Genomic DNA, 23,465 nt, shown 5'->3' on the forward strand with positions numbered 1-23,465 from the left:
GGGGAGGAAACTGATTACTAGAAGAAACCTAGTACATGGCATTGCCAGGAAGACCACACCTAATTGTGAATTCATGCTCTCCAGAATTTGGGGTTATGAATATAATGTTGGGATAGTGAGATCCTGCCCCTGCAAGATGACAGGAAAGGATGTCCCTAGGAAAGGACTTCCAGCATTCTTGGTAATTTATCTCTAATATTTTCCCAAGTTCCAATATTTTTATTCCTACAAATAAATTGCTGATGTTTTAATTTATTAGGATATGTGGAAGAGAGAAAAAATTAAGAAAGTATGAATAGATGTGACTTGTTTATTCCTACCTTTTTTTTCTTATATTTGTTATGGGGTACTTAATTTTGGCTATTTGAGGGATGGGATTGATTTTTATGCCAAAAATGATTTCTTGTTCTTATGTTTATATGGATATTTAGATCATTTGACTGTTCTAGCACTACCAACAAAAGCCCTACAGTGAAAATAAAAGAATTCTATCTTGGGAACAATCAGCCATATTTCTTATTAGGCCATTGCTCTTTACACTTCAGTGCTGATTGGATGGATGGAGATTCCATGTTAAAACTCATAATCTAAGAGGATGACTAAAACATAGTGATAGTGGGAACAAGTCTAGAGAATTTCTGATAGACATTAGGCATTTTTAAGTAATTGACTTGACTTAGCTTTCATTGCTCTGGCTGGTATCAGTTGTGGTTTTTGTAATGAATTATAGTACTACACAATAAGATACTCCTGCAAAGTAGAGAAAAATTCTCAGTATATGACTTCTCACTTTAGTGAAGGGAGAACTGGTCATTTTTGGTGCTCCGCAATCAGTTTGTTTTAATATGCTTGTAACAGAAATAATGTGCCTTCAGAAGATGGAAGCATCTTGTTCTTCAAGGCATGCTGAGATAGAAACAAGTAAATTAATGTGGTAGGTGGGCAATTTTAAAAACAGAACCTGTTCCTAGATACAAGACTGACGAGACATGCTATAGCACCCTTATTTATTTCAAGCCTTGAATTCACCAGTCAGTGTGAGGAGAAAAAATTAATTTTCACAGGATTTTAAGTGATGTCTCATATAAGCATAATTTTGTACCGAGTTCTTATCATGGAGCTATCTGCTTTGATAGATTTAGAGCTAGTCATTACGCTTTTAGTGCAGCTGATGTTGAAAAATAAAAGCATTCTGCTGCGTAAAAGGAGCAGATTGTTCCAACCAGTCATTGGAGCTAGATGAGAAAAGGGTATTTCATTCCTAGTGTGACACTTTTCTTCATACAGTGCCTGAGCAAACTCCTGGTTACAGAGCTGTAAGGGGAAGAGTTGTGATAACACAAGTTATTTTGTGCCTGTAGTACAACTCCTCTTTTATACTAGCTCTTTTTTTTTTTTTTTTTTTAATCCTGTCTTGGTAGGCTACTTGTTCTCAGTGTTTAAATTTCTGGGCTTATAACCAGCTCTCTAAAATTGAGGAATGTGAAATTTAAGATATTACTTGTGTATTTTGCATAAATCCAGAAGTGGCTGGATGCAAAGAACGGTTCCTGGAAGGAAAGATGTGTTCTTTTGGCTGTCCTTACATACATTCTGTTCTATGGCTGAAAAAAAAATTCCTATGTGATTCCAGTGGGTTATAGAATTAGCTGATAAAAGAACACTTCTAAAATCAATTTGTTTTGGAAACTGAATCAGGTATTTCTGTTTCCACCCCACCCCCAAAGTCATTTAATCGCTTTCTTTTACTAGTTTTTGAAACTTAATATTGGATTTTTATATGAGTTTGTTATGGAGTGCCAGTGAATAGATACTGTTACTATAAGAACATAAAAATAGTGCCACATTCTTGCTGTGGTATATAATTTGTCATACCCAGTTTTTTCTTCCATTGTTGCTGTGGAAAGTGTGACATAAGACACAGAAACATATTCTTTGTTGGATTTTGAAAGTGAAGCTAGCATTTTCTCTAGCCCTGATGTTTAAAGGTTGTGTTTTTTTAATAAAGTGATTTAATCATGGCCAGTAACAGTGTGTTATTTTCTCACTAGCAGTTTTATCAATAGGTATTTAATTTATCAAAATTTAGTAGTTTTCTAAACATGCTGAATGCTTTTTTTTTTTTCTGTCACATTTCTGAGTGTATTTTAAAGAGCTATTGTGTTGTTAAGGTATAATTTCATATGCGAAATGACACAGAGAGCCTGAGAAACATCATGGAAAATTACATATGTCTGAATAGTTTATTCTATCTAGAATTCAGTAGATCTCCAGTATAACACACCTGTGATGCCAGTCGTAATAAAAGTTATAGTTATCTCAAAATTTCATGTAATACTGGTGTGCAACCTGCTGTTTCTGTTCTAGACAGTAAAATGATATTATCTCTAAAAAGTGTCATAAGAACACATTGTTAAAGATCATGAGTTCAGAATCTGAATTCAGTCTTCCTTTCTGTCCTGAGCTGATGAGCTGAGAGGCACTTTAAACTTGTAGTGGGCATCCATTTGTAAGTGGGGGTTACTGACACATTCCTTCTCCTGGGCTATAGCTTGCTTGCATATATAATTCAGCCTAGTGGGGGAAAAAAGAGTTGAGCTCTTCTTTCCAGCATTTGTAGGAAAGGATGTTGGAGAAAGTAAAATTGCAGAGCAGTGTCAGTACTAGAGTGTTGCTGCTTAGGAAATATCATGGTAATTTTAAAAAATAAGGTGATTTGCTTTAAATTCAGGCATACTCTAATTAGCTTTTTACAGGTGATATATAAACCTTGACTATATGATTCTTTATTAAATTTAGTTTAATCTTGGGATTTTAAGATTATTTTAAGATTATAATTTAGGTTATCTTTAATGACCTTGCTTACTTTGGTGGAGCTTAATTTCTTTTCTGAAAAATTCAATGTGGGATATTCATAGCTTCTTTTTTTTTTTTTAATGAACATTGAAGATTGCTTATCTTTTATAAAAATGGACATGCAGTCAGGATATTTTTATGAGGCTAGCATGATTTATCACTTGTCTTTTAGAAGGGTGTTTAAGAGGACTGTGTGAGACTTGTTAGATGTGTTTAAACTGAAATTAATAACTTTGTGAAGCTTATAGAAAAAGATAATCGAAACACAGAATGGTTGATTTGCCTGGTTTCTGTGGAATTTACATATTTCCCAGGTACTTCCTAAGCACCTGAATGAACTGTATTGACCCAAAATGCAGTTAGCAGTTTGGAAAAATAAGCATCCAGACTTAAGATACCTTCTGTCTTCTTATCTTATAATTCCAGGTGTTGATAGGGTAGGCTTCAGATGTAGTACTGATTTTTATTCTTGTTAAATTAATTGTTGAGGCTTACATGATGGCTGCTGCCACCACAGCAGGTGCAGCAAATCCTGGCTTTGGTTGGCATTGCCAGCGGAGTGTGGTGCTTGTCTCCATCCAGCCCTTCTTGTGGCAGCATTATTTGAAGGGAAAAGATGCCAGTTGTCTTGCTTGCCAGTACCCAAGCCCATATTAGTCTGTTGAGGTTGGACCAGTCTAGTGTATTGCTTTGACTCCTCCTGCTGTCTTTTTTCTAAAATATGTTGGAAATGTAAGGTATATGTGGATTTAGGTGCTGCAAGGTTCAAGAGCATTGATTTGCCAGTGCTGTGTGCTTCTAGCTGGGAGACTGAACAGAGGTGAACGAATTCCTGTTTCTGGTGTGGTGTGTGTGGTGGAAGGTTTTCACAAATTCCAGTGGCATCATAGTGTTGAAGATAAATAGCAAGGTTATACATCACCTGTAGCTAAAGGAACTTGGTAGTGATATATAACAGGATATTGGCTGGTACTGAAGTACCTTTTATTGAGTTGTGGGGGAGGTGATGAATGACTGAGTTGGAGATTTTTAACTTGTCATTTATAGGGTATTAGCAGATTCTTGGCAAGATGTTGGATAGCAAATGCAAATATGAGAGTTCAGCTGCTGAACCTCTCTGGAAGGCGCTAAACATTCATCAAGCTCATCCTCCTTCTTCCCTGAACAGTTCTGTCACATCATTATGGAGAGTGGCCCAGTAGTTGAATTAGGGTACTACTAACAAATCCTGACCTTTGGTGTAGATGTGGTTTTATGTCTGTGTAAAGATTGGTTTAAATATATATATAGTTTTGAACAAATGACTGGAAACAAATGGATTACTGCAGGTTTCACCCACCTATCTATCTTCTCTTATCCTCATGTTTTCCACACCAAATGTTACACTAGACTTGTCCCGTAGTACCTGGTTACCAAACCAGTATGCACACAGTTGACTGTCAAAACGGAGAAAGGGAGGTCCAAATTAGCTCATGCTTTGAGTCATGAGGAGTAGTCTTGCAGGGCATTTAAAATGCTTAGCCTGTTGTGTTGTACAGGCTAAATCACTGCAGCCTTGGCTTTTCCTTTATTTATCTTGAAATGCCACAACCTGTTGGTAGGAGGAGATAGGTGTGCTCTGTGAGATGAAGCCATTGGTTTAGGCAGTTGTTGCAGGGTGGATTTTGTGTTAGGTTGATAATCTGTCCTGACAAACTTTGTTCATTTGCATGTGATAAATGGACATTTGCATGTTCTGTGGGTGCAGCAGTGATGTGCTATGCACAAAGAGGTTTGGCTTGCTTGCTGTGTATTAACAGGCGCATTGTTATTGCTAATCTGAACCCTGATAACTAAAATTAATAGTGGGCGCAAAAGCAAGCAATTAGGGACATTCATCTTCCAAATGACTCTACAAGATTCATTGGTAGTTTAAATTTATATACTGAGGGCACTTAAACCATTAAAAAGGGTAATGGCTGCCCTGCAGGCATGTGCTTAAAAGCCATACTTCATTTTGGTGCTGGGACAGCAGACAGTGATAGCTTCCCTTTAAGGGAAACTGCTATTCATTTATCAATTAAATGTCGAAGGAAACATACAGTTTTGTTGTAGAGTGATCATAGCAGTGTATTGTAAGTTAAATCAGAGTTCGAGATTATATTCCAAATCTTTCTTGCTTTATCATGATAGATGTTAATTAGAAAAGTCTCTTGGTGCTAATCGAGCATTGGAATTGGACTTTTAAAGGCATAAATATTTCTTTGATTTAGAAAAAAGCACCTTGCAGCCTTTGACACTGACACAGTAACCAACTTTGTACTGAGTATGACATGTTGGGTTTTTGTTGTTGTTGTGCTTATGTTGTCACAGGGTAACATTTTAGAAGGTTTCACTAACAGGGAGCTAGCTGAGTGTGGAGCTCTAAGGTTTTATGGTACAAGGATTTAGCAGGAATTTTGCTACTGCATGCAGGTTTCTTTCTCTGCTGGTATTGTCATTACTAGCCAAGACACTGGTTAACACGTGGCCCTGTGAGAAACAGAACTAACTAAAAATTATACTGTTTTGTCATTTATTCAAACTACAGATACTTATGTAGGACTATGGGAGTTGTTTCAGTTGTGTCTTACTGAAGATGAAATGCAATCTCAGTTGGGGATACTGATGAAATGTAGTAAAAGGGACTTGTCCTTCCCTAAATGTGAACCCTGGTTTTGCAAGCTCTGTGCCTCTTATGTGACATTTGAATATTCAATTTTAGGTAAAAATTACTTTTATTTTCAATTTAGTGACACACATGGCTGGTCCTCCTTATTCTCTGGCTGGTCCTAGTTCCAGACCATGTACACCTTGTACAGAGCACAGAAATGAGCACAGACAGTAGTTCATAGAATCCCAGCATATTAGGGGTTGGAAGGGACCTCTGAAGATCTTCTAGCCCAATACCTCTGCTAAAGCAGGGTCACCTAGAGCAGGTTGCACAGGATCATGTCCAGGCAGGTTTTGAATATCTCCATAGAAAGAGACTCCACAATCTTTCTGGGCAACCTGTTCCATTGGTCTGTCACCCTCACAGTAAAGAAGTTTTTCCCCATGTTCAGATGGAACTTCCTGTGTTCCTGTTGCCCCTCGTCCTGTCATTTGGCACCGCTGAAGAGTCTGGTCCTGTCCTAGTGATACCTACCCTTAAGTTACTACTTGTAGGCATTGATAAGATCCCCTTTCAGTCTTCTCCAAGATGAACAGACCCATAAGAGACATGCTTCAGTCTCCTGATCATCCATATAGTTCTCTACTAGACTCCATCCAGAAGTTCCTTGTCTTTCTTGAAACTAGAAAGAACTAGACACAGCTCATTCTTCCCCAACCCACATGCAGCTGGTTCTCCTCTAGGACGTAATGTGGGTTGGTGGGAGGATGGCAGGCATGGGAAGGGCATTTACTCTTCATGGCATTTCAGGTACTCATCATATGGTGATACAAGAATTTACTATAATAAGGATTTTGTTGTTTTTTCTTGGGACCTGCAGTATTTGTCTCACAGTTTGTATTCAAAAAGTTGAGGTTATTACAAATGCTTCTGTTATTCCAGAGGTGTTTCCTTAACAGGAAGATTTTTTTTTTTTCGTAATAACAGTCGTTGATTGGATTGATCTTCACTAACCCTAACTACTGAGGACAGAGAGGAAAGGTTGCAAGAAATATCCTTGATTTCCAGGAGTTGTTTATAATAGAATTCTAGATTTCTTATGTAACTTTTTTTCTATGTTAAAAAAATACTGCATAAATAAAAATGAATGCACTGTGTTTTCACTTTCACTCTTTGCTGGTCTTGCCTTTTATTTTTGAGCAGGAGAAGCAAACTCAAGGACTGTGTACCATGAATGGAGGTAACAGATGCTGTACAACTAAACTCATGACATCTGTGCCTTCTTGAGTTTGTGTTCTACTTCAGCTGGGATCTTTTGATTCTGTTGTTTCTTGTGTTTCAAACCTTGATCTTTTCCCATGATCACAGTGTTTTCTTCTTTTTCCCACTCTACTGTCTTGAGGGGAAAATACAATAAAATCTTACAGAATGAGACATACCAAGCATTACTGTGCTACGTGGGATTCTTTTTTCCCCAGGATTTACATTCTTCTTTTTCTTTCTCCGTCAGTTCTCCTTACAACTATTGTTGCAAGGTTTTTATATTTCTTGTTTGTGTGACCCTGAAAAAGCGTCTTTAATTTGTGTTCTGCTATGCTAGAGTGATTTAATAAAACAACATTACCCAATTCACTCTGTAGCCATTATTTCACTTCTAAATAATTTTAATTATTTTGTATGCTTTTGTTTTGAGTACCCTGTTTATCCTTTTGTCACTGTACTCCTTGTGCTTTCAGTGCATTGAAGATGTTGATTTACAACTTTACCTTTTGAGACTTGTCCATTATTTTCCATTTTCCCCCTTGTTTTCGATAGCCTATTGCTTTTTGACACACAGACACTGGGCTGGGTTTCTACTGGGCTCTTTGACTCAGCCTGTGACCTTCTGGTTTGACAGAAGGTGCTCGTGGGCAAAACTGGTTGTGTGAACCAGGGACATTTTAAAAAGGGAGAGGAATGTGAGCTACTCATGGGTTTTAGCTCTATGCAGACAAGCCTGTAAATGGTACCATGGGTTGCATGGGCTCTACATCTGAGGTGTGCTCAGGAGGAACACCTCCACTTGACTCTTGGAAGAGCTCTGGTTTTAAATAAACTAATAACAGCTTTCTTCCCTAGGGGGATGTACGTTCGATGATGGTCCTGGACCCTGTGACTACCACCAAGACTTGTATGATGACTTCGACTGGGTCCATGTCAGTGCTCAGGAGCCTCACTATTTGCCACCCGAGATGCCTCAAGGTGAGAACCTCCCCATATGCTGAAGGGAAAAGTTTCTCTGATAAGAAACTCAGAGCTTCCCTGAATATGTCCTCAAGGCCATACTCTGATCTCCACTTTAAAATTTATAATGGAGGTAATAAAATAAACAAGAATAATAAATATAGGAATCTTGGTAGTTCAGAAACCTTAGGTCAAATTCCCCTCTCGAGTTAAGGGGAGAAGAAAAAGGAAGCCATAACCTCTTCTTTATTCTGTGTTTTCTTGTTGACTTGCAGTGAAATTCTGCATCTTAAATGACAGCTAATGTATCAATTGAATTATTCAGGTACGCATTAGAACAAATGGTAGAAAACAGGATACATGCAAAACCCCATGCACAAATTCCTTTCTTCTCTTCCCCCCAACCACTCATCATCTGAAGGTAATCAGAAAAGCTTTGATTTATGGAAATATTGCCATTGTTAATTACTATTTAGGACAGGTAATGAATAACTGAAGAGGTACAGCCTGCATGACCTTGCTTGCTCACCTTTGATGAACTGCTTAATCGGCACTTCCCAGACAGCATGATATGCTGAGAAAATGAAAGCATTTGAAATTCAGTTACATTTTCCAATTAATAGTACATTAAGTAATTAATCACGCAGAGGAGGAAAAAAGGTCATGGCTGTTTTATTTGTATCTAAAAGGTTTTGTGAAGTGAGGTATGTGTGTAGAAGGAGTGGGAAATGTTGCCACTCAGACGTAAGCTAACCTTTGCACCATTCCTTCCTTTCTTCTTTATATATTGTTATGCATTATTAATGGTTTTTAGTGTATGTAATTTTGCTTCTTAACTAGCTGTGTTTCCCCTCCTTTTGAGTCTCTGATACAAGCAGCTGTTACCATGCCCCATATCTTAGAAAATATGTTAATTAAGCAAGGTCCACACTTAATTGACTGCTTGCTGCTTCAAGTTTGCATATGGAAGACTAAATCTAAGTCCTGAAGCCTTGGCATTCATGATGCTGATGGTATTATATTAACAAATTCAAAATAATAGCTCCCCTAGGAAGACAGGTACTAGTTACTTTTAATTTTTGTGCTTTTCAGGGTCTGCATGGCTTGTTAAAACAGTGGGGGCAATTAAAGTGTGATGGAAGCCCCATTTTGCAAAGAATTTGGTATTCTCAGACTTCAGGCATCCTTTGTATTAGGAAGAAAACAATTTGAAGAATTGTGTTTTGAATTAATCTACATGACAAGATAGCTGCTTTGTACTTCTCCCAAATGACATACCTGTCATCCTTAGGTAGTTTTTACACTTAGGTTTTGCCACCTGGTTTCTGTTCATTTCTACTACAGACCCTTTTCCTTTGAGTGCAGCAATTGGACTTTTCTGGAGAAAGTAATTTTATTCACATCTGTCTGTGAAATCATGGCTGCTCAGTAAAATCTAGCAGGATAAAGGCATGTTTCAGAGGCAGTCCAAAACAGATACATAAGAAGCTCTTATTATTATTACTTTCTTCCTCTTATTAAAATTATAAACTTTTTGGAGTAGTGTTTACATGTTTTTGGTAATTGAAATCCAGACTAAAATTAAATAGTCTCATCAGATGAGCTTAAGAAGTTCAGTCTTCAGATTCTTAATATCTACTATAATTGTAAATATTTGAGCTCCTTTGTGCTTGAAGGAGCATGCTTTTAAATTAAGTCTAAGCATGTAACACAGTTCTAAAATGAGCACTGAATTCCTCTGGTGGGTCTGCAGGAAGTGGAGCAGCAAGAGGGTCAAGCCAAAGCAGGAGGGAAATAACTGTGTGCAAACATCTGCCATGCCTTTTTTAACATTGCTGACCCTGTCTGATTACTGTTGAAGCTGTAGGTTAGAAGCAGCTCACTGCTCCTGAAGAAATTACCCAAGTAGAATAAGATGTCACAATGCAGGTACAGGTAAAATTAAATCACTGGTTTTTTCACTTCGAAAAATTCTGTTTTTTCTGACAGGGATGTCCTAGACACATCATGCTGCCCACTTTTTCCTGTTCAGTCAGAGAATGGGAGGAGAGAAGGGGCACCCAGAATAGCTGAGCTGCACAGAAAGTGATGTGCTAGGGCAGAGACTGTTTCGTTTCCATCTCCTCAGGCTCTGTAATCCTTGATCTAGGCACAAAGCTCCATAGTGCATGTGTTGAAGTTCTTTCCATGGATGCCCTTCGTAATTTCTGAAGCCCATGTCTCTCTGGAATCAAATACAGTGTCTTGGCCTTGGCCTTAGTGAGGGGAATAAGTATTGCAGTACAGCTTTGTCTCAGAAGGAGCACTGTTTACCATTATATTAAAAGATAATACTCTATGTGGAGTATGCAGCTTTACCTGATTCATCTAGAATCATTGTAGTCATGAAGGTTTGTACTCAGTTTTGAAATGCCAATTTTTGTTCTTCAGTAGCTTCAGAAAGTCCTATTAAATATATATATATAGATATGAAAAAGAGAAAAGGACATGTAAAAAACAAGGGAAAAAATCGACAAGTTAATTTTTTACTTTTGATTCATGGGAGGAATTAACTTGGTGTTGTGCTTTAGAGAAGGCTAAATCATGGGAAATTTCAGACCTAACGTCAGATACCTTGTTGTTCTATGAAAATTGGAACAGTTGTCCAAGTGAAAAGGTATAGCAATTGTGTTTACTATTGTTACAAAACAAATATAATAATGCAACTTCAGAATTTCTTTATACTGACCTACACTATATTCCTCAAATCATGAGCAAAGGCAAAAGCCACTTACCTTCTGTTATGGGAAAAATAAATGTAGTACATAATAATTAGTTTTTAAATAAAGTGGGCACTTAGAGGGTGTAATTATGTGCAGCTTTAAATACCAATTTATAAAAATAGTTCGGAGTGCAGATTAAATGAGAAAACCTTTAGCTTACTTATTAAAAAACCTTGGAAAACACCTGATGTCTAATGTTACATTTCTAAGAGCATACAAAGTGACTATGTTAGGACAAGCTAAAGGTCTGCTGCTTTTTGAGGGAAGCCATTAGCAGCTGCCTAGGGAAGGATGCAGAGGTAGAGCAAATGATTTAGTGTGATCATGCCTGAATGCTCTCCCAGTTTTCCAGGCTGTTTGGCATATAGAAATTTCCTTAAGCTAGAAACAGTATCTATTTGGTGATGGTCCTCAATGTATTTGCAATTTTCCCTGTGCAGCTTTTGTCTTAAACTCTGTGGCTCCTTGAAGGACTTCCAGTATCTTCTGTGTAAGAGCTTCATGTGTTTGCTATAAATCATGGGAAGACCTGGATCTTTTTACTTATTTTGAACTGCATGTGACTTCTCTTTAGTAGGGTGTTGGTTGTTGTTACTGTAGCAGAAGCGAGCAAAAGCTAATAGCTGCTTCAAACCCATTCAGGGTTTTAAAAAATATTTTCATAAATATGCCCGCATTCTCCTGAGACCATTCTAGGTTGAATGGTCCAATGACTACTGAGCTGTCCTATGTAGAAATGGTTCCTGTGGATTTGTGTTTTGTGTGAAACACAGTTTGTAACCAAGTGCTGTTATTTTTTGTAGACGTGGTACACAAAATGAAGTGTATTTCCCTGTTTGGTCTTAGTATCTGTGAAGAAAGAGCATCTTTCTGTATTTGAAACAATACCTTTTAAATCATTGTATCATATTTCCAGATGTATGATTTTTATATCACGATACCTTTAAGAGATGGAAATTCAATAATGCTATTAAAGTGAAACTCAATTTTGGCTATAGATTTTGTGCAGTTATTTACAGGGCTATTCATGATGTGTTTCTGCAAAACTTTGCTTTTTGCATGAGACAAATAATAGTGGTTTCTTTAATCACTGGAATTGTGTGAGGAAGTGATTTTATCCATATTAATAAAAAATCTTACTGTTGGGTTTTACGCCTCAGGTAGAGAGGTAGTTCTATTTTACCCTGTTTGCTTTGCTTGTTGAAAGCAACATTATTCTGAGCTCTACTGGTCAGGGGCTTAAGAGGCTGTAATAGGGGCTGTGTGACAGGGGAGCTCACTTAATGAAGGGCTTTTTTAATGCAAGGGCTATTACCCTCCTAGATACAAGTGCAATTTGAGGAACATTTAAATTACAGCAGACAATGGAGATGTCCTGAGATGGACATCTTGTTTCTGAATTTCTCAGATGGATAATTTGCCTGTGTTTGAATGCCTGCTAATATTTTGGCACTGGTTTTGTAGAAATCTGAGGAAAATAAATTAACAATATTGAAGGAAGTTCTTAGTTCCCCTTGTGGTCTGGCATGGACTAAAGGAGATAATGGGATTAAACATTCTAAAGATGTTACTCAGTAATTTGAATGTGTTTTCAGCAATACAGTTTTTTTTATAATGAAGAGAACTGCAGAAATTAATTTTTTTGACTTTGCAGATAATGATGAAGTGGCTTATATATATTGTCCCCATTAAAAAGGGAAAAAAGCAAAACAATTACTGAACAGTACAACATTATGTATTCTGCTGTTTTAGTCTGATGTTGTGGACCTCTGGTGCAAAGTGGGAGGGTTATTTCAGAATGGCAAGATTTCTTCATGACAAGAGCAATGGAGATGAAAGGAAGTGTGTTGGACAAATAATCTTAGGCTACTCTTTTCTGGTAATGTTCTTTTATATGGATTTAGCAGAATCCCTCTGGCTGCTCACTACTATATCACATCATTCCCCAGAGGCATTCCCTTGTTTGCTGCCTCCTTCTAGTTTCTCTGATGTGCATGGTGGTTGTGCAGTAAGTCAAGTCAGGAAACTGCTGTGGTTTTAAAAATAATAACCAATTTTTGGGGGAAAAATACTATGCAGCAGTGGTCAGTTCCTTGACCCAGCTCATTGTACAGCTGTAAAAAAGAGCTGTGCTGGGTGCAGCTGATGAGGACCATGGGACCTGGTGGGTATGTGGAGTTCAGTAAACCTCTGGGGCCCCCTGGAAGAAATATGAAAATTGTACCTTTAAGATTTGTGTGCAACTTAATTTGGCTGGTACATAATAGTGTGAGTATTGTTGTGATCTGAAGGTCAGTAGTGTGCTATTTAAGTTCTGCCTTTTACAGAAAAGAAATAGCTTTTATGTCACCTGCGTGACCCAAAAATGGCTCTCAGCACAGAACCAACATAAGCTCTTTACGACATGTATAAATGAGAGAGGGGAGCCAGAAGGTCATGAAATTTATGTTTTAATATAGATTTCATATGTATGTGGCTTTAGGAAGGTAAAGCTGTAATGTAGAGGTCATATAGGCAATACTTTTGGCCTTTTACTTCACTTAAACATGGATTTTTCTACTGTAGAAATGAAACCACCAACCCATGAATAAATTAATATTACGTGGGTTTGTAAAGGTACAGTCAGACAAGTTAACTGGCAAGCAGTGTCTGGTGAGAGCTGGGTGTTTCCCCGAGATGTTGGAAAGATAAGAGCAAGCAACAGAACTCTCACCATGTGCTGGGTTATTGGGCTCTTCCTTGGAGATGCCGGTCCGCACATGATGCACCAGCTTGCTGGTTTGCACTACACGGGGGTGAAGTTTTAAACAGAATGCTTTCTGGGGTCTCTTTATTTTAAAAGACAGGCTGACAAAGGTACCAGTCCACTGAGCAGCTGAGATCTGGCTTTTCAGGGGTTTGGTGTGGCTGCATGGCTTGCATTCTCAGTGTAAAAGGTAGATAGATCAGATAAACTATGCACCAGGGAATTTATGACTAGTTCATTGGAATGGCAAATTTGGCGTTCAGGAGTAGTTGTTTTAAAGCTTGATTAAGCTTGTCCTGGATCATTAACATTATGAATATTAATTGCAAAAACTTGGATGTGTGTGTTTGGGGCTGCTGAAGAAATTCTTATCTCTATGGCTTTACATTTCTTTATGTGATGGGGGTAGATACATTTATATTTGAGATGGCTGAGATATTTTTTTCCTCCTTAGATACTTAAGGTTTTGCTGCTCTCCTTGTCCCAGAAAGTTAACTCATACTTGTTTCTTCTTTACCTTGTCAATACTACAGAGCTGTATTTATATCAAAGTAATTTCTTTGATCAGAAAACCATATTTACTGCATTTCTTATTCATAATCCTTGTGGTTGGCTTCTTGTCTTAATTTTAATAGGCATTTTTTAGAACAGAAGCCTATCTTGTTAGTGCAGTGCACATTAATGTCTACCTAAAGAACATCTGTAAACCTCCTGGCTTATATTTGTCTCACTCAGTACAGTGCACTCATCAATCTACTGATCAGTCCAAGGGTTCCCCATTGTTCTGAAGCACACCTCATGTGATGTAAAGTGGAGAAGAGGGGTGCAGGAAGGGCTTTATAGATGACCCATGGCATAGCAGTTGCTTTGGGTAATGTAGATAAGCCATTTTTTTTAATCGTGGAAATTAAGGGCGCAGGTTAAGTAAAACAGCTAATGTTTTTGTAGTAATAGAAATAACTTTCACTGTAAGTAACATCTGTTTGCCAGCTTTTGCATTTTTTATGGTACAGATGGATATATTGTTCTGTTTCAATTTGGGTGGTGAAAACAGCATTTAAAATAGATACTTGCTGTATTTGCACAAGATACACTTCATCTTCAAGGCAGCTGGCTACACACTGCTTATGTAGAGTGATGGTTGGTTGTGCTTTAGAGGTTTTTTTCTTACCTTTCCCATGCTTTGTTTCCTGAGTAGCTTATTTTTTTTACTGGTTTGTATGTGTCAAATAAGCATATTTTACTGATATCAATTACATTTCAGAAAACCAGTCTGATTGTTGTTATTCTGAATATTTTGTAACTGGACTCCAGTGGAAGCTGTATGAAATGCAGCCTTCTGAGAAACTGTTTCTCTTCCTTATTTTTTTTCCCTCTTTCCCTCTTTCCCTCTTTCCCTCTTTCCCTCTTTCCCTCTTTCCCTCTTTCCCTCTTTCCCTCTTTCCCTCTTTCCCTCTTTCCCTCTTTCCCTCTTCCCCCCTTCCCTCTTTCCCTCTTTCCCTCTTTCCCTCTTTCCCTCTTTCCCTCTTTCCCTCTTTCCCTCTTTCCCTCTTTCCCTCTTTCCCTCTTTCCCTCTTTCCCTCTTTCCCTTTTTTTTCTTCCTCCTGTCCTCCTTGCTTTTTTGGTTTGTTTCTTTTCTTTTTTTCCTTGTTTTTTCTTTTTCCTTGTTTCTCTTTTTCTTTTTTCCTTGTTTCTTCCTTTCTTTTACCTTGTTTCTCCTTCTTTTTACCTGTTTCTCCTTTTCTTTTTACCTTGTTTCTTCTTTCTTTTTACCTTGTTTTCTTCTTTCCTTTTTCCTTGTTTCTTTTTCCTTTTTTCCTTGTTTCTTTTTTCCTTTTTTTCCTCTGTTTTTTTTTCTTTTTCCCCTAGTTCAGTATTTGAAACATACTAGTTTATTACTCTGAATCTGGAGTAATAAATTAAAAGCAGGGTGAGAAATCTGTGAGATAGAGTTCCAAAGTAGAAAGTTAATCTTGGTGAAAATTTACCTTTGCCATACTGGTACCCATCAGGGCATTCATAATGGTATCCTTGCTCATGACACAGCCTCCTGTTGCGGGGTGCAGCTTTCTAGCTTCTGATATGTGGATCATGAAATGTTCAAAGGGTATCAGCCATCATTGCAGCACTGCTGGGGAAGGGGAAAATGTTATTGTCAACTCTTAGCACTATTAGTCAGGAGTCCAGGCTGTAACTGGAATTGTTTCATGGCTGATGTGAAGTTAGCTGCTGCCTGGGGAACTGTGCTTTGTCATAAGGTGCATTACCAGAAGCTGCTATTTTGGTGGCATTGTGAAGGGTGAACAAAAAGTGAAATGGTGCTGTGCTAGTCTGTCAGAGTTGCAGGGAAAACATGGTTTGAACAGGATGTGGTTCTAGATTATTTGGGGCACTTAATGTTCAGTGTGTGCAAGGCTGGAAGCCCAAGTCACAGCTGAGGAGTAGTGGTTGGTTTATTACTCACTGCTTCCTTGCATGGAGAGGAGCAAATCAGCCCTGCTTTTGAGTGTTGTATCTGCCTGTTGTGATGTTGTCCTACCACCATTTTCACTCTCTGTTTGTGTATGTTTATATATATATATATAATTTTTCCCCTTGAAAATAACAGTAGTTTGCCTCACCTCCAGACTTTCTAGCTACCTTGCAGTGTAATGGATGGCCAGACCTGGGTGAATATAGTGATGCACCTCATATGGCTTCATTTGGCTCAGAGCATGGACACAGCTCATGTGGTCCTGCCCACAGAGGATAGCATTGGATCAGCACATCTGGTGGCTTTGCACCCTCTGTTATCACCCTTTGGCTGGACCCTTTCTCATAAAAGTTCAAAAGCAGACAACACATGTATGTGAACTTGGTGCTGAGGCTCACACAGACCTCATTTGCAAGTATGTAGGCTTAGGTGGATATATTAGAGAAGTAACAGGTTTATGCCAGGTATGGGAACAGATTCTGTTGTGTTGATGTGCAACATATGTGAAGTTCGTGGTGTTTTTTCTAAATCTTCCTTAATCATTAGCATGGGTAATGTCTCTGCCACAGATGCCAGTGGCACCCAAAGCTGTCTTGCTTTCTTCCCGTCTTCTCCTGGACTTGAAAGTGTAACCTCCTTTAAATATGTTATAGTGTATATTATAGAATTTATTCAGAAATTAAATCCATGAGGAACATGACCTGCTAGAAAAATTAATTTTAAAATGTGTTGGTTTTGTCCAAAGGTTGGGTGGATTTTAATTAGATTTGAACTGTACTTAAAATGAGACCATGCATTTTTAACTTTGATTTGCATTTTACATACTGTCTATTATGAAGGAAAAATAGTAACTTCCCCCCCCCCCAGCCCATTACCTTCCTCTTAAAGCACTGTTGACTCCTTCAAGAAGCCTTTCACAAGAGCTGTCACTTTTATCCCAGGCTCAGATGGCCGAGCTATCAAAAGTTATATCGCCCTCTGGTGAGGGGATGTCAGCCTTTTGTAGCACTTGGTGAGAAGCTGAGTTTTCCTGGGGGTCTTTGAAACCTCAAAATCTTCCTTTCCTAATGGGTCATCATGAGTGGGAGTATGTGTCAGAGGGAGGGCTACCACTTGCTTCTATCCAAAGAGAGATTATTGAGTTTTCAACTGGGCAGCCTGGTAATGATCTGGGAAGGAACATGTACCTCTTCCCATCCTGTTTTCAGATACTTGCAGTGTCAGTTTGGTTTACTCCCATTTCCTTGCAAGTTTGTCTTCATTGACATAGCACACATGCTGGATTCTTCAAGGCCTGTTGCTAGACTAGGCCTTTTGAGTTTCATCCAAGAAGAAACCTGTGTCTAGGTGCTGAGAGCTTTATCTGGATATTTGGGTTGTGGCCATGTTGCCTTAAGTTTACTGTTCCCCAAATGGGGCAGTCTTCTAGTGTTATTTGAAGCTGTGTTTGGGTCCTAAAGTGTCCTCTCACATCCTGAAGTTTGATGCATGTGTTTAGCTACATCTCTTCAAGTTGATACAGAATATCCTGTTTATTATTTCCAATGTGTAATGTGGACAGTGGTTGTCAGCAGGGCTCCAGAGATGATGAGGTGTAGGTGTGAGCCTGGCATGAGCCTGTCTTCTTCAGAGGATGGTGAACCTGGCCTAGATGGATGAATCCAGCTGTCAGCAGTTAGCTCAGAAATTAAGGTTCTTTGTGCCATCCACAAAGGCAGGATGAACACAGCGATGCACTACCCAGGTCTAGTTCTCTTAAGTATAAGCAGAAAGAACAGAGCTTCCTGGTAGGTGTTGTTTGCTTGTAGCAGAGTGTGTTATTCAGTGGAATAGTATATAGGAGACAAATATCTTACCAGGCAGCTATGAAAACACTGCTCTAGTTTTTCACTGGGTCTTTTAAATCTCTCCTACCAGATTTGAATAAAAATCCCAGCTGTCTAGTATGAGATAATCAAGAAATACTCTGGAGTAATAAAAGTACAAGGGTGGGATTCCTTTTCTTTTTTTCTGTTTTTGTGGGGGGTTTTTTTGTTTTGTTTTGGGTTGTTTTTGTTTTTGTTTTTGCTTTTTTTTGGTGCACTTTTGGTTTTACTCTTTATTTTGTGAACTGAAGATGCATTTAGTTCTAATTTTGTTTTGGAGAAAATAGATTTTAGAGCTCTAGTTGTGAAAAGCAGTGCTGGACTATCCAGAGATACTCCAGTTCATTTTATGTTCCTGAGGTAGAAGAGGTAGTCCCCCCAATTATTGACTACGTTGGCTGTATGCTGCATTGGGGGAGCTGTTGCTGGTTCAGGATGATGTGTATTTCACAGCACTAGGAGACATGCTTATGTTCTGATGTATTGTGGAACCATGTATGCACCAAAATGGTAATTACTAAGGGATTTGTGAGCTCTTTGTCAATGCAGTTTTAAAATAAAACAAAACACAACAAAAGCACACAACAAAACCAAATGAAAACTTCCTCTTTTGTCTTCCTAAAGAGCAGCTGTCAGGATATAACAGCTATTTACTCTGTTCTGGATCAAACCATTTTTAATTCCATTGAGGAAGAAAACCTAGTAATGTATAAACACGAATCAGACATACCACACTATTTTAGAAAAAGTCAACAAACAGTATGAAGTAACCATTTCTCCTGTGCATTTGGCTTCTCTTAGCTACTTCCCATGAACAAGGGATCAGCAAGTGCATGGCACTCCAACAGAAGCAGCTCTTGTCCTTAATTTTTCCTCTTTGGTATAGCTGACGCTTGCTAACCCAGCCTTTAATTTCTATCAGCTTCTGCTTGGGTATGTGTTTATGACATGCTTGTGGGCAGCTTTGAGATCTCCAAACTTCTGGACTTTCTTCAAAGAAACCAAGACAAAACATGCATCTTAGTGAGATCTGCAGTGCCAGGAGGGAGTGTCCCTTGGCCAGGCAGTGCAGATGGCTTCCTGGGCTCTTTGTGCCTCCTGGTTATAGGGACTTCGGGACAGGTTGCTTTTGTTTCAGGTTTTGTAGGTGGGCTCTTTCCTCCTGACTGGTGCAAACAACTCTGCTTTCTAATTAAACTGAAGTTGCAGGTAGATATTAAGTTAATGTAAGTTTCCAATTAGGGTGTAACTTCACAGGTCACAGTGAGTCAGCCTAATACCTTACTGTTGAGTAAAGGGATTGTTCTGCTACTCTTTATTCCTTCTTCTTCCCTGCTTTCTTGCTTCAGCTAACTTCCCTAGCTAGGCTTACTCATCAAAGCTTACTGAGAGCTGATGTAACTCTTTATCCCGGGGAAAATACTGTTGTTGTTTTTCTGGATTTGGCTGCCTTAGAGCATTGCATTGTCTCATGGAAAGGTCTGACAAGCATCAGAGCCAGCAGCACAAGGGAATGAAGGAACAGGAAGGAGGAGGGGCAGGGAGGGAGTTGCTAGGTCATCCCACCTGTAAACAGCAGCTTGTGTTTTAGTTTCATGATAAATATAATCTAATTTCCACACTGTCAGCCCCAAGTTTTTCATTGCATGGTCCTACCAGTATCCTTGTGTTGTGTTTTGTGTGTAACCAAGAGATGTGTATGTTCCTCTCATTAATCAGAGTGGATACATGCATTTGCATGTAAGTACCTTCTTCAAATGTGGAGAACCACATAAGAAACTGCTTTGGAAGTTTCAGTCAGATATATATAGTCCAGACAGATGTCTTGACATTGTGAAACTTTCTCCACTGTATTTCAGTCAGTATATAAGTAGGATGAAGTTATCACCAATTAAAATGTGATGGTTACCTAGGAGCAGATGACTGCACAAAGAGAACTGCTGCGTCAAGCAAATGAAGCATATTCAGTAAAAAGGTCAGTGTACCATGGATTAAAGTAATTGTGGGCAAAAGTGTACAAGAAACTTTGAAGACAAAAGACCAAATGGTTCCCTCAAGGATAAATAAATTTTGCAATCCGATCAGCTGATCTAGTGTGAAAAAAGTCTCCTTAAAATTGCCATGTAAATTTACTTACACTTGTATGAAATTCATGTAACTCATAATATACACAGTTGAATTTACATATATAATTTGTATTTATGTAAAATTATATTAATGTAATATTCATGTAGAATTAATATAAAGATTTTGATTTAGATGGGTGAACGAATCAAAGCTACAAAATAGTAGAGAGCTTATGGGTAATGATCAGATGATAAATCAGCATGTAGTACTACAGTGAGTGTCTGCTACAGCATATCAAGAAAAGGAGACAGATAAAGCTTTCTTTTGTTCAGCTTGAGCAGACCTCACCATCACACACTTGGAGAAGCTCCACCTTCACAAACACAGAACTGTTGAAGTATGGTTTAGGGCAGCCTCTGCTGAAATGGCCATGAGACTTGAGTTTAAGATCCTGAGAAGAGTCACCCTGATGAACAGCAGTATTGCTGTATTGGATTTTTGAGGAGCAGATTTTGACCTGTACAGGGACTTGCTTGGCAGGATCCCACTGAGAGGTGCCCTTAAGGCTAAAGGATCTCAGGAGAGCTGTTTGATTAAGGACAGCCTCTCATAGTACAGGGATGGAGTGTTGCGTTGTGCAGAGTTGAGCAAGCGTGACAGAAAGCCATCATGGGTGAACATGGTGATCCTAACTGAGCCTGGCCCCAAAAATAAAGTGCCCAGAGACAATAGCAGGGATGGGCTACTTGGGAGGATATGGAGACATTGCCTGCTTATGTGGCGATCGAGTCAGGAAAGTCAAAGATCATTCGGAGTTGAACTAGCAAGGGAGATAGACGTTTCCTCCATAAGTAGGCAGCAGGTGATCCTTCCATTCTGTGCAGCACTGATGAGACACATCTGCAGTGCTATGTCTGGTTGTGGGCTCCCTGGCATGAGAGAAGCATGGACATACTGGAATGAGTGCAGCCAAGGACTACCAAGTTGTTCAGGGACTGATGCACAGGGCAGCCAAGGAGAGGCAAAGAGAGCTGGGTCTGTTCAGCCTGGAGAAGAGAAGGATCAGGAGAGACTTTGTCATGTGGAACTTCCTGTCTGGAAAATGAGGAAAGATGGAACTGTGTTTTTTTTCCTGTAGTGATAGAATGAGAGGGGCAGGGGACTAAAGTTGGAATATGAGGAAATTCTGATTAGATATTACAAAATATTTTTTTGCCATCAGAGTGGTCAATACTGGAGCAGGCGGCAAGAGACAGTGTGGGATCTTCAGCTTTGGAGACCTAATAGGCCTCCTGTGTATTGTAACCTGATCTGAGCTGTGGGCTGTACTGGAGACCTCCAAAGTTCTCTTCTGAGCTGAACCTCTCTGATCCTGTGGAAACAGGTATATGAGGATGCTGATTAAGAGTGATTATAAATCAATGACTAAAAATTGAAGATAATGCAAGTTAATTGGGAAAAATAGACAAGCAATTGGACAAAAAAAAATTAAATTAGGTGGATTCCTGCCTGCCACAAATCAGTGTTAGTCAACAGTAGTACAGATCTGAGTGAGTTAAGAGGTCTGCTCTGTACTAGGCAGGATGGAATACTCCTTACTCGGGTAATAGCAAGCTTTCTTCTCCCAGTGGTAATCAGGTTAGCAGATGGTAACTGCTGAAAAACAAATACGTGTTAAATCTGTAGGACAGTATAATTTGCATGCAGCACCATTTAAATCAAACTCTTGATTCAAGACTTTTCTCAAGGCATTAATACTAATTTTTTAATCTGCAGTTTATTCCAGCTTTTTTGGTCTTCCTTTTTTAAACCTGATTGTGAACTTGTTGATGTGATGTCATCACATGGATAAGAGTATGTATGAGCTAGGATTTTTTTTAAGACTAGAAATGAAACAATTTTTTTGTTTCCATTAAAAATAAACTGCTTGAGGGGCAGTTGATATGATATTGTCAGCAAGCCAGTATCATAGGGTGAATAAGGCTTAAAAGGGTTAACATATGTAGGTATTATTGGTTTTGTTTGTTTTATGAAGTTAGTGTTTTATTCACAGAGTTCTTTTAGTACCTGTCTTCAATCAACCATTTATGACCGAATGTATCTGTGGGATTGTAGCTTGAAAAGCAATGACTCAAAAGATCTCAGGGGTCACAGGCAATTTTCCAGCCACATACAGGTGCAAGTACAGCTGGAGTATAAATTGTTGGTGGGCAGATGCAATTGTGTGTGTAGTGAGTGTTTTTGATGTTGTAAAATTGTACATTTCAAACCCAGATGTTGTTAACTGGGAAAGAACAGAGAATGGAGCAGTGAGTAAGGTTAAGGATGCAGAAAGTGCTGCTTGATGATCTTTTCAGTTGATCTGAAAAAATACTTCAGCTCTTCTAAGGATGGCCAGAAGTGGCTGTATGAGGAAAAGGTTTAATTGGTGATAGCTTTTAGCTTTTTAACCCAGCTGAAAAAGTCATTGTAGCATATAGTGACTGTAAGCAGAAGTGATACAAATTCTCCACAGCATTATTTTAAAGGTCTTTCCCTACAGAGGGAAGATAACATTAAAACAATTTTGGTTACTTTGGATTTTTTTTGTTGCATGTTTTGTCACTTTTTAGTTTCCAGTGACTGTAATTGGTCTCCTTCAGATCTTGTAGCTTGTTTATGTATTCATTAGTTTCCACATGTGCAATCTGAAAACAGACCTATCTGCTCAGTCTGAAGTGGAGAAGTGATTGCATTGATGTGTGCTTTGAAGGTGCAAAATGAAGAGTGTGCAGGAATGCAAAACCCTGAAGGCAGCTTGGCCTTTGTCTTGGGGAGAATTTAGTTTATTCAGTTTCCAGGAAGTTGCTCTGTGGAAAGATTTATTTACTTTTTATTGTTATATATTCAGAGTGTGGCAGCATTTTAAAGTTTGTACTAGGAATGTCAAAAGCTTTCAGATTTACAAGTCGAGAAGTTGTGATGTGGCCAAAAGTTCAGCAGCCCTAGGCCAGAATCCCCCCTCATCAGCCTTGTATTCCTCTGCTCTTCCATCCTGTCCCTCCCATCTTCGAAACCTGTTTTCCCGCTCTGTATTACTGCCCCTACTTCACTGAGACAGGTTCCTTTTGCTCCAAGCCTCATTCAGATTTGAGATCTCAGGGGATGACCCCACCTGCTCAATCATGGTCACCAGCAGTGAGGTCCTGAGGGGCATCACACTGCAGCTCTGGTCTTGAAGCCATATAATGCTCCAGCCTCTCTTCTTGGTCCAGTGTAGCTGACCATTACAGGTACCATCTCCAGATGTTGATGCAGTGCTGGAAGAGACTTATGGATGCCTCCTTGAGAGGCCTGCAATATTTGTATGTTATTTTACATTATTTGTAGAATATCTGTATATTTAAGGTATGCTTTGCTACAATTTTAATAAAGAAACATATGAAGCTGGTTATTAAACTGTACAAAGCTGCTCAAGCAGTACTGCCAACTTCTTGGGTTTGGAGCCTTAGGTACAATCGAGAGCCCATTTTAGAAGCTGTAATATTTTGCAATTTCAACCTTTTAAAGACAGTGTAGCTAAAGAATTTTTTTCTTTTCCATGACGCTGTGGCAGGTAAGCCAGCCTTTGTTGAGCTGGGGATTTGACCCGATCTCTCAGGTAGACATCCCAGTTGTCAGCTAATGGGTTACAACAAAGCAAGTGAAAATTGCAGTTAGGGGTTAGGAGGGTTATAGTTTTTCCATTAATAAATCAGAAATAGTAGCTTTGGGGGGAAAGCAACACATTGTCACAATACAGCATTCAGTGTTTTCTGCTTAATGTGAGCAGCAAATAGCGATAGCATTAAGCTGAAGAGGG

General features: G+C 38.8%; 1 protein-coding gene across 1 annotated transcript in view; it reads left to right on the forward strand.

The window, feature by feature from the left end:
- Positions 1-23,465, forward strand: part of PTPRK (protein tyrosine phosphatase receptor type K) — a 391,893-nt gene that overhangs the window by 79,948 nt on the left and 288,480 nt on the right. The window contains 1 exon segment of the mRNA XM_030447604.1: positions 7,607-7,729. Coding sequence (XP_030303464.1) covers positions 7,607-7,729 — 123 coding nt within the window.

The sequence above is a fragment of the Calypte anna genome, chromosome 3 (genome assembly GCF_003957555.1).
Source record: "Calypte anna isolate BGI_N300 chromosome 3, bCalAnn1_v1.p, whole genome shotgun sequence".
Taxonomy (NCBI): domain Eukaryota; kingdom Metazoa; phylum Chordata; class Aves; order Apodiformes; family Trochilidae; genus Calypte; species Calypte anna.